At 32.4% G+C, this 12,234-nt stretch overlaps 1 protein-coding gene across 1 annotated transcript; it reads left to right on the top strand.

Annotated features, from left to right (window-relative positions):
• Positions 1-8,181: 8,181 nt before the first annotated feature.
• LOC111006670 (cruciferin (DUF506)) lies at positions 8,182-11,578 on the top strand. The gene is made up of 3 exons (XM_022278710.2): positions 8,182-8,790; positions 9,933-10,149; positions 10,489-11,578. Exons 1-3 carry the CDS (start codon positions 8,548-8,550, stop codon positions 10,977-10,979), a joined length of 951 nt encoding a protein of 316 aa, XP_022134402.1. The 5' UTR covers positions 8,182-8,547; the 3' UTR covers positions 10,980-11,578.
• The last annotated feature ends 656 nt before the right edge of the window (positions 11,579-12,234 follow it).

The raw sequence follows: 12,234 nt of genomic DNA, 5'->3' as shown, positions 1-12,234 counted from the left end.
GGAGTTGGGGCCCACCCTAATTATTAGTCGTTTTTCCAATGTGAAAAAAGAGATTTTCTCAGGCTGAAAAACAAAAGTATAGAAGACGAGAAAGTTAATTTTCTAAAAAGAAAATGTGAATTTAAGAATAAATTAGAAAGAAAAAAAATAGGCTATTTCTTTTCCTTTTTCCTGTAAAAGAGAGGGTTTTTTGCCCTTTTTGTCCGGCATGAGCTAAATTTGTCCACCATAAAACGACATTTTCCCAATTATTGACAAAACATTACTAAATCACTAATTAGAAAACACATGTAGGACAATAATCATATCATAATATTCTCTCTCTCAATTTTTATAACACCACGACCATTTTTCTTATCAAACAAAGGAAATATTACCAAAATTCTCATTTAAAAAAGTATTATAAAAGAGAAAATTCAATAAAAAAAATGGGTAGAATGAAATTATTTGATTATATTATTGTGAAGCCCAACTAAGAAGGAAGAGTATATGAATGAACCGATATCACATCTAATCCTGAGATCATGGAAGAATGATTAAGAAAATGTTTAAAATAATTGATAGTCATTACCTAATGTAGTGCACTTTTCTCTTCGGTGGCTCAATCGTAAAAACTCAAAAGTTAAGCATGCTTGGCTTTGGGTGTCGCAGAGGAATGTCGAGGCGATTAGGGCCAAATCCTTTTTTTAACTGATTCTCTGTGTATCAATGGGGTCGACAAAATCTAAAATATCTTATAAATATAATGTAAAACCCATTCGTGGGTTTGGTGGTGTGAAAGTCGAATGAAAAAGATATTATTTCATTGGGTGCATCTCATGTGTAACACAATTTGTACCCTAAATTATTGTTATTTTTTAGTACGTTATTGAAAAATAGGTTCCTTGGTCGGCGATCATTCGCTCTTCTTTTTCTATTCTATATATATTTTCATAGAGAGAGATGTCAAAGTCATGGAAAATAATGGACCAATAGGGTGAGAGAAAAAAGAGCCTAACACGTAACTAATATCTTGACCGTGTTACATATGTGGATTGCTTTTCATTACATTTTGTCTTATTTTAATTCGAGTCTTCAAGCTTTTTTTCATTATTTTTTCCTTATCGGTTGTTCCTAAATTTTTATTGAACTTTGTATTTGATACTTATCATTTTGGCTAGATACATTATTAACATACTTTTTTAAAAATAAAGCTACAGTTATGATATTAATCTATTTTACATCTTTATGCTCCTATACTGGATATGTGCACTGTCTCCATATCCATATATATTGGTAGTTTTAGTGTTTCAAATTATCTATAGCGTAGAGCTTAGAAACAAGAATTCAATACTTTTTGAATCACTCGAATCGGAGTTCGAATGGATACGTTATGACCAAAACAAATTTAGGAAGAAAACACATGTGACAGGTGACGTGGATAGTCCGACCAATTAGAACTGATATGTGGTAAGTAACGTGGCATTTGCTGATATGGCCGATGACATTTCAGGTGACCTGACATTTTGCTGATATGACAAATGTCGAGTGGTATTTAACAAATCAAATTATGGTGACATGGTAGTGATGTGGCAATAACATGACATAACGATTTTTCTAATGTGGTGGATGACATGGACGAATCATGTGGTGGCGTGACAAATTAAAATAAATTCAGAATTAATAATTTTGAATTTTCCCTCCATTTCCACCATTTTCTTCCCATCTCCATAAATTTTTTAAATTTCTTTTACTTATCTTTTCTCTTAATCCCCATTCCTCATTCTTTTTTGTGCTAAATCTAATTGTCAAAATTTATCCTCGAAATTCCATATAAAGCCACTAACTTTATTCTTCCCCACATCAATTATTCCAAGCAAAAATCATATTCCTCTCTTCTTCGAAATTTTCATTCCCTCCCACATTAGAGTGTGGTTTTTAGTCATTGCTTTAGTGTGAAATTTGTGTATTATTCTACCTCAGCGAGGTCTTTTATTTGTATTGTATATTTTGCATCATTTGGGATATTGTATTAAGGTGTGTATGCACCTTGAGATTGTGAGTGGTTTGATCTTTAACTATTAAAAATGATTATAGCAGTTTGATCTTGAACCATGAAAAATGTTGACGTAGGTTGGATCTTGAACTTATTAATTACTCTTGAGCCTACAAAAAAGAGTGGTTAATCGGTTTGATTCCCACCCGCAAGAGAGTGTTGAAATAGTAAACTATTTAAGGAGTCTTGGGCAATGAAGTAGGAGTTCCGAACCACTATAAAAACTTTTGATATTATCTCTCATTCTTACCCTCTTTAATTTATGCATTTAAAATAACGTTTGATTTTTACAACTGCTTGTTATTTTTTAATTCATTTACAAATTTAAAAAAGTTAGGTATTCACACCTGTCGTTACCAAACCATTAAAAAAATGTATAACCGATAATTAATTTTGAATCTACTTCCAATATAGATCATAATATTTTTGGTCAAATTATACGTCAGGTCAAATTTGATACTAGCACATTACCTGGAAACTTATTCGATGGAGGTGGCGAAGTTGGTGAATAAAAAGGATAATGCTGACATTTCTGAAATTTCATTATTATCTTATTATCATCCATGATTATTCAGAAAAAAGAACAACATTCTAATTGGTTATTTTATAAAGTTGAAATATGGGGGATTCGAATTCCACCCTTTAGTCGGAAATAAATGTATTAACTAGTTGACCTATACTAGGTTGACGAGAGATTTTATATCTAAACGTCGGTGATATCCTATCGTATTTAAAAATAATACTAAATGATGATCAATTAATTTGGATTCACCTTAAATTTGATTATTATGGTCTTAAAAGCTCCCATCCCTTTAGTTTTAAATTGATTCTTAATAGTTGGTTTAATTTTCACAAATTGTCTTTGTTATTACACGTTACTACTTATTTGAATACATGAGATGTTGAGATGTTTTACATCTATGTGACAATAAACTAGTATTTTTTTATTTAGCCAATAATGTTATCTTATTGTATTATAGTTTTAAGATTGAAAAAAAACAGACCAGTTGTGAAATTTAATTAAATCGTAATATCAAATTGAAACTTATGGACTAATCTGAACCTAGCTCAATCAGCTAAGACATTTATCCTCGAGGAAATATTGTAGGTTCGAATAACGGAACTTTTAATATATAATAAGGATCAAACTAAAACTAAGACTAAAATGCACAGTTTATAGACCTTTCGATTTGTGTACTTTATCTTAAAATATTTTGAATAAAAAGAATTTTAATTACGCATTTGGTTACAATTTTTATTTACAAGTGTGCCGTTTAGTTCTACTATATTCAAACGTCATAATTATGTACTTTTTTACTATTGATTTTTTGGTCGATCACTTTTTTAAAAAAAGAGTTAAAACAATATATTTTAAATAATTTTTTTAATATTTATTATTTATTGTAGATTTCTTAAAAAGTACCTTTAGTAATCCAAAATCAGTACAAAGCTATACTAGAGATCCTCAAAATTAGTAATTTTTCAAAAAGTCGTCTCAAATGGACACTAAATCACATCAACTTGATTGAAACTTTTAAATTGTTGGAACAAAATTGAAATTAAACCCAATTGATAATTTAACTTTAAAAAATAAATAAAATATCAACTTTGGGAAAAAGGTTGAGACCTAAATGAATCGAAATCTAGTAGAGTTGGGCCGGTCCAAACATTCTCCAGTTGGAAAGCCCATTCCAAGCATGCCTATAGGCTATATCCAATCCAAACAAATGATAAGAAATATTGATTTCGTCACCTGTCGGTGTCATAATTTTAGTGAAAGCACATGCCTATAGGCTACATTTGATTTAATCATTGGGTGGATGAAGGACCGTTTCCAAATTTCTTGGGATGGGAAACTGCTTTTTCTCATAATTCCAATCTCATATCTACATCCCCTCAAGATTCCACGTCACTGAACTTTAATTTAATACCTCTCCCTACTTGCAACTTTAATCTCTAATAGTTCTTTATTGTTGAAGTTTAAAGTTACCTTTCATTAAAATAATAATAATTATTATTATTAAAAATCACTATTTATTTATTGATCCTAAGTTTTAAAAGAGACGCCTTTAAATTTAAATGGTCATTTACTTAATTATAAATAGTTTTAAAAAGAGACTTTAGAATTTAGAAAATAATTTCAAATAGTCTTTTACCTGCTTTAACCTTTACTTGATTTAGTTGACTAGCTATAAGACAACGTGGTAGTTAGATGGATTTTGTTTTACTATTTTTTAATTTAGTTTTTTTAATATATAATTGGGTTTCTCCCTTTTTTTTTCTCTTTTTCAAATTATCTAAACATTTGAACTTCTTCTTCCTCCTCTCTTTGGTTGAAACTCACAAACTAGCTTCAACTAGCCATGCTAAGTGAATGTCACTGCTGCCACCGTTGCTGACCTTTGGAGATCTTCATCGACCATGAAGAGGGGACGAAGGAGAGGGGGAGCTTCCCCTCTCTCCTTTGTCTTGTAGTGAAGGACATCGGAGGTTAGAGGGATTGACGTAAGCCAATGAACCAAACATTAATTTCTCGTTAAAATAACACCACGTATATAATTGAAACTAATTTCACGGTTACGTGGTTCTAATCCTTGCTGGATCTGCTCTTGATTATTGTCATGCAAATTATTGCTTTTTTATTTATTAATTTTATTTTAGGAGAGCTGGTGTGATGTGGCTAGCTACTTTTGGGTACAATTATTAGATTCCATTGTTGAATGGCCAAAGAAAAAGAGGGTGTTGGTTTTGTAGCAAATAATTAACGTCTTTATATTCATTTGGTCCCTTTTTTTCCCTCCAAGTTTGGTCCCTTCAATTCCAAAACACTCTGCTTAGCTTCTTGAATCATGTTCTCTTTTTTTTTTTAATCTATATATTATTAATATTCATGAGTTTCATCTCAAAACTAACGTGGCTCTTTTAATTTAAGTAGTCCTGATGGATGTAGTCCAATGGCTAAAGCCCTGCTAGCTTCTGGTAGACTGAACTCTCTTCTCTTTAGTTTAGGCTCCGAGTTGTTTTTGGGTGGGATGGTAGAAATTTTCTTCACCACCAGTGGCAACGAAATTCTTGGTAATTAACAAGGGGGAAGGAAGATCTCCACTCATTTCATTCATTGAGTGCCTGCGTTGAAGCGCGACCCACAACAAACAAAGGGGGAAAGCTTGTTTGTTGTAACCTAGCCTTCTTCTTGTAGACTCCTGTAACCTGACCATGCTCTCTTTGCGTCTGCTACTAGATATGCTTCTGGCTTTGCCATTTCTATTCATTATTATCGAATTTTGATTTAGTCACTATGCAAATTTGATTTGTTATGTTTATAAGGTCTCTTAATTGCGCTCGAGCTCCTATCTCGGGGGAGCCCTACACTCCCTACGCTTACTAGAATATTCATTCTCCCCTATTAAAATAATAATTTATCCAGATAAAAAAAGAAAGTTGCTCGTTTAAGTTTTTTGGATTCTATATGTTAATCTATTGTAGTTGTTTTCGGTTTAGATTATGAAATTGGAGAAGGAATCTTGGTATTTTTCTTGTTTTTTTTTTTAAACTTAAACAAAATATTTTTTCTATAGGTTGAATATTTGGATTGTAGAAAATCGTATGTCGGGTTAAAATACACATCAAATTGTTATTAATGGGTATGCAAAATTTTGTTTCATTTTCCATTCTTAATTATTAAGGACCCATATAATAGCTATACAATTAAAAGGCAAAATCCATGATTTAATACCACAGCCACACGATTTAATATTTCTGGTCTCTCCCTCTCTTTTTTATAAATTATGGTCCCCATTAAGTCGTTAAAAGACCACGTGTCACCGCACCTCAAATTGATTGGTGATCTGTTCCTGACAGATGCCACCGCTTCGGTGGCTCCCCCTCCTCCCATATTAAATTTTAAAAACAACAATAAATACAAATCATATGGTTGGCGTGTTTTTCTTCATTTTTATAAAGTATATACTTTTTTTCCTATCTCAAGGAGTTAGAATATTTATTTTAGATATTTGTTAATCAACATTAAGTTATGGTTGTTTTAACAAAGACTTATTTTCGATTAAAATATTACGAACTCAAATTCTAAACCTCACGTGTTGTATTCAAATAGAAAAAACTCTTTTTATCTTGTTGCTCTTTTAATTTTATTAAATCTTGCATGTCATTTTCATTATAAATTATCGTCATATTAAATACATTATTTTAGGGGACTATAAAATTAATTTGTAAGAATAAATTTAGATTCAACTGGAGAGTTTTTGAAAAGAATGTTAAATTATAATGACTGAATTGATATTTGTATTTTCACTCACGTAGATATTTGACTAATTTATACGCAACCCAAATTATTCTCCATATACTTTGAAATAGAAAATTTTTTATTTTAAATTGAAGTATGATGACTTCTAAAATTGTCAAATTAAATTTTATTATAAAATTACACTACAAAATTATTATAAAAATAGACATGTAAATTCAATAAATTAACATCGGGTAATATGTAGAGGTGTGTTTAAAGATATGATATTTTGATATAAAATACATACCTTAATTAACAAATTCTACTCAAGTTAGCATCATTATCACGTCTAATCTTTATATAAAAAAGTTTTTTTTTTATAAAATTATAAGAAAAAGTTATAATTTATAATCTAATAGATTAGATCATCATGAATGAAATAGATGGAAAAACCCGTTTTATTGATGTTTGATTGTGACTTGGTCTCCAAGGTTGATCCGCTAAATGACTACTTTACCCTTTGCAGCCTATATTGTTAGGTGGAGATTAGGTGGCTAGTTTTTATTGTGTTTAATGTCAATTAATATATATCCCATCTTTTCTGCCTTCTGTTTATTATTTTATACATTAAAATGGGAAATTATCTTTATTATTTTGCTTCAGAATTATTCAACAAAACACGGGAATCGAATCTCATTCTTTTATTCAAAATTAAAAAATCAAACCAAATCCTATTTGTTATATTAAAAAGAAAAAAAAAAAACAAAACAAAACCAAATAGAATTCTCGAAATATTGGGTCAAATTTAAACAGTTTACGATTATACAGTATCGGTATTCATTTTAATATAATTTCATCCTCTTGACAAAGAGATATCAATTTTTTATTTAGTTTTTTCCCTTAGCGTAGAAAAGACGACTTATTTCTGGGAATAGAAGAAATCTAATAAAATGACAAAAATGGACAAATTGTTTTCTAAAATAATTAAAAAAAAATTAACTAAATAAATTAAAGTGGTTTTTTTTCCTGCAATAGTTTTCTCGGTCTGTTTGGAATCTTTTCCAGAAATGAAAATTATAATACCTACTCACCAACATAAATAGAGAATCACTTTTTAAAAAATTTAAAAAACAAATAGAAATTAATTCAATTTTGACTTTGTTATTGCTTGATTTTGAACAAACAACTAGCTCCATCAAGTTGGTTGCCTACCTGTAATCTAGTTGGAGGTGAGGTGAAAATATTGGTAACAAGCTAGAACATGATAAGCAAAATAAAATTTCTGATTAGAAAGTACCCACTTCGATTATGTGTCATTTCAATAGAAATTAAATGTGTTTTTTTTCATTAGTGATATAGAAAGTTACTAATCGTGGCAATTCCATACCAGTTCATTTTTAACCCCATTTTATATCAAAGCCAGCCACGGTCACACTATTATTTTCTTGGTTGATTCAATTAATTTAATCGTGGCAGATGATAGCTTAGAAAAATCCTACCAATAACAAATATCTTTTACCGGAGAATCTAACTGGTTTCGATATTTTTGGCAGTTTTTGTTGCCAACTGAAATTAAGATAATTTAACAACAAAAAGGTAAAAGATTTAAACTACCCAACGGATTTTTATCCGTGGTAGGTGAAAACAAAATCCAATTCTGTTTCGAACTCTATTATAATAATTAGAAAAAGAAAAAAGAAAAAAGAAAGAACAGCTTAAATTAATGGGAAAAAAAATAAGAATTTGTTTAATTTTGCGTCTTGGTTCAACTAAATAAATTTCCCTCCTTATCCACTATTACGATATTTCCGCGTAAACGAGGAGACTTACTTGGTCTACAAGAATATCGGAGGATATTTTCGTCCTTTCATTATTTATCTTCTGCTTTATATGCACTTCATCCCCCTTTCGTTGTTCGTTCCGTCCACCGTCCTTTGGATCCTTTGGGTTTTGCAGGAAAAAAAGGCATCATCATTTTTTGGTCTCTCTTTTTCAGCTCTTTATTTCTTCTCTACCCATTTGGATCGTATTTCAAGAACCAAGCGGCCGATAATACCAATTACCCGTAATCCAATTTTTCTGATTGGTGCAAAATCGGAAACGCGCAAATTCAATTTTCCCCCCCTTTTTGTGTTCAATCGTGAATACGACGATGAATTTCGCTAATCCAGGGGATGGGAAAGGGCATTTGTGATTTCAATCAGAGGGCCGTGGGAAGCTGGAGAGGTACAGGGATAGTGGTAAAACAGAAGGTTTTGTGGCCCCGGAGATGGACTGCCGGGTATGCGTTCCGGGTGGGGATTTATGGGTCAAGGTAGGCGGCCGCGGTGGAGGCGGAATCGGACTCGGGGGTGTGGCTCAGATGGGAGGTTTTAGCCATGAGAGCGAGCACGATTTGGCTCTCATGGTCAGCGATTTCTTAGAAAATGGGAGCGGTGGGGCCGAGTCTTGGTGTAGCAGCGATAGCGATTCTGGTGTCTCTGATCTTCCTTATCTTGCCGAGAAGATTCTGGTAAATTCTCTTGTTGATTGATTTGTTCTTAGCCTGGTTCTGTAGATATCTTCGCTGAATTGTGGATGTAATTATATCATTACTCTTTTTTGGAAAATATAATTATATGTTTTTGACTTGTTGATGTGTTTAATGTTTATGATTACTAAACGGGACTGGTTTATTATAATCCTCCGAGCAATTGAACGTTTGCCATGATCTTTTAATCTCCTTGGATGGAAATTGGACGGTTACGTTTTCTTTTGTCGGACGGAAATAACTTTATATCTTTTTCTACTGGAAATGGGATTTTTGTTCTTTTCCTTATTATTAACTATGAATAGTGATTATGAATATTGAAGTATCGATTGGAACTGCGGTTGGGAGTCCTGCTGCCTATGTATTTGTTATTTGATCCGAGAATTGGGTTAGAAAACGAGAAATCGAAATTAACCCCTTTCAAAAATGTAGGAATTTGTTTAAACTCATTGTTTAGAGGGGTCAAGTTTAGTCCTTTGAATTTTAACTTTTATGTTCATCAAATCGAATTATAGACTTGAATTAGTTGTAAAATGAAAACCACTGTTTGGGTGCATGTCTTTTGGAGATCTCTAGTTGGATGTTGGAATTCTTGTACTTTAACGAAATTCCTATAGTGGATGTTCTTTTTTCATTGAGAGTTTGTTTTGGACGAGCTTTGGTCATATTGGCGTTGAGCCTGGGACTTTTTTGTTGTTTGATAGGGTCGGATTGAGTATCTTTGTGGCTAGATTTTGTAAGTTCTTTTGGCTGCCTTCTGGTGTCCAATTGGATAAATTTGAGGCGATTTATTAGTTGATGTATGGGCAATTCTAGACAATAGTTATATCACTTAAACAAGTGCTTTAAAATTGAATTACAGGTAAAAAAATGAATATCATGGAGCTTAATCTACTCCAGCTGCCTTTCTTTTCTTTGAAGAACATATAACCCTCCCTATTCAAGACTCGTGTTATGTCTTGTTTAATGTACCTGAATGTTGAATTTTCTCTGGGAACTGTTGCATGAAGTCCATCTATCTAGTTCTGTCATTTGGTTCTGTCCTGCATATTGTTTTGATCTAACCAAGTAAAAGATAGAGATAAATTAATTAAGTTCTTACAATTTATTGTTTGTTGTTCCAGTTCTATAAAAATCCAGTATCCCAATATGAAAGTGATTTGCTTTCGGTGGTTCACTCGCTCACGTTGTCGATGAATGAGAAGGATTTGCACATTAACAATTCTGCTCCTTGCAACGCCAGTTGCATTCGCTTTTCTTTGGTAAAGCTACTGAGACTCTCAGGTTATGATGCTGCTGTATGTGCAACCAGATGGCAGGGTGCTGGCAAGGTCCCTGGAGGTATTCCCCCTCACAACCTTATTCATTTACTTTCGAAAATCGAGAATTTTCTGTTTAAATAATAAATAGAAACGGAAAATTTTAAACTTGGAGTGTGCGGGTATGGCTTAATTACTTTTCAATTGTAGATCCCTTTTTTAGAGCATAAGAATAAGCTTCTGTTTCCCAATGTATGCCGTCAAATGAGAAGTGATATTCTCTGCCTTTTTAGTAGTGCTGAAGGGTATAAAATGTGGGAGTTTGATACTCTGATATATGAAGAAAGGAGGCTGAAACCTTCTCTGCGTTGAGACACCTTTTCTTTATTCGGCATAACGCCTTCTTCTCTCTCGTCTACAGGAGATCATGAGTATATTGATGTCGTTAACTACAGCTCTGGAAGCTCAGAGAGACTGATTATCGATATCGACTTCCGAAGCCATTTTGAAATAGCCAGGGCAGTTGAATCGTATGATAGGATATTGAATTCACTTCCCGTAATCTATGTTGGCTCTTCAGCACGGCTTAAGCAGTTTCTTCAAATCATGGTTGAAGCTGCGAAGTCTTCGCTTAAGCTAAACTCCATGCCACTTCCTCCATGGCGATCCCTGGCATACTTGCAAGCCAAATGGCAGTCACCATGCCAGAGAACGGTTAGTCCAGAAAAACAGCAGCAGTTGGGGAGCAGAGACATTCTGAACCACAAGCAGTGCAGTGGGCATTTGAAGAGACTTCAGTCAGTTCTCCAATCGGAGATCGAATCAGATCGGTTTTTGAGGCCAGTGAATGGCGATAACATTAGGAAGATAAAGCCTGAGAGGCGACGACACTCGTTGTTGAGAGCCGTTTGAGATTGTGTACAGACGAGAAGGAGAAATTTTGAGGAGGAGACGAAGAATTGTGTACCGCGGATTTTGATATTTTTTTGGTTGTTGGGTATGAGTATGAAATAAGTGTGAACCCGGATGGAGATGGTGATGGTGAAGGTGTGAGGTTCATGCAGCTGCAAAATGTAGAGGAAATAAAAGGGAAAAGAAGGGTGCGACTGGGGAAATTTCAGCTTCATTTTGGGGAGTGGTTCTGGGTTTGCTCCTGGCTCCATTTTTATGCAGCAGCAGAGCAAGCAAACGTTGATGTGATGATGGATGGATGGAATACAATTACAATTTACGATTACGATTACGATTACAAATCACAACCAACGACAGGGAAAACACTGCTTGGTTCTTATTTTGGGCTTCCTTATACAAAATAGAATTAGAAAATTAATTCTTTTTGCCTTTTTTCTCTCCCGTATTCCGTGCCTGTTGTTTTTGTGGGCTTTTGGGAACTCTTCATTTTTATCTCATATATGTATTTTAATTATTTTATTTTATTTTATTTTTTTTATTTATTAATTTATTACTCTGTTAAATGAAGCTGAACCCATAGTAACGCCATTTTCACCGCATATTTTTTTCCCAATTGTCTGATCAAATTTACTTTATCTTTTACTTTTTATTTCTCTCATTTTCTTTATTTCTTTTGTATAAATAAATATCCAGAATTATTATGACATTCGATTATTGATGCGGGTCATTGCGTAAGATGGGCCTCGTCTGAACTTCCTTCGCCTAGGCCTGGATTGTGAAATTGCAGCCTTTAAACAATTAATTAGGCTAATTTTCAAAATTTAAATTGCAAAAAGAAATTTGTCTTTCGCATTATAGGCTTTCTTATAAACTCAATTAATATTATTATTATTGTAGCTTTTTTTTTTTCATTTTAACACTTGAAAATAGCATAGATAGTTCAATTATTATTATTCATCTACTTGATCTAGAGGGATAGTCATAGATATTATGAAAAATATATCTATCATTTTTTATATAATAAAAAGTATCAGATACTTTTAACTTTTATCGAGTGTGCAAAGAATTATTGATATTTTTTGGAAGTTTATATTATAGCCATACATTTTCTTTTTATATAAACTATATAATTAACAAAGTTAATTGATATGAATTATATGAAAAACTTTTAATTTTGAAAAATAAATATAGCCATTAATAGTTGTTGAATTAATAAAGTAAATAATTGAATATTGTCTCAATAATTATTGATTCA

Source organism: Momordica charantia (assembly GCF_013281855.1).
Source record: "Momordica charantia cultivar OHB3-1 chromosome 4 unlocalized genomic scaffold, Mcharantia_2.0 BLBB01000004.1, whole genome shotgun sequence".
In the NCBI taxonomy this organism is placed as follows: domain Eukaryota; kingdom Viridiplantae; phylum Streptophyta; class Magnoliopsida; order Cucurbitales; family Cucurbitaceae; genus Momordica; species Momordica charantia.
The sequence above is the reverse complement of the archived record's forward strand: the minus strand, read 5'-3'. Positions and strand labels throughout refer to the sequence as shown.

What these genes read in the sequence shown, in the direction of transcription:
- LOC111006670 (XM_022278710.2), top strand. Translation starts at nt 8,548, where the DNA reads ATGGACTGCCGGGTATGCGTTCCGGGTGGGGATTTATGGGTCAAGGTA. An exon ending in ATCTTGCCGAGAAGATTCTG is followed by an intron (nt 8,791 to 9,932) that starts GTAAATTCTCTT and finishes TTGTTGTTCCAG; the next exon opens with TTCTATAAAAATCCAGTATC. An exon ending in TGCTGGCAAGGTCCCTGGAG is followed by an intron (nt 10,150 to 10,488) that starts GTATTCCCCCTC and finishes TCTCGTCTACAG; the next exon opens with GAGATCATGAGTATATTGAT.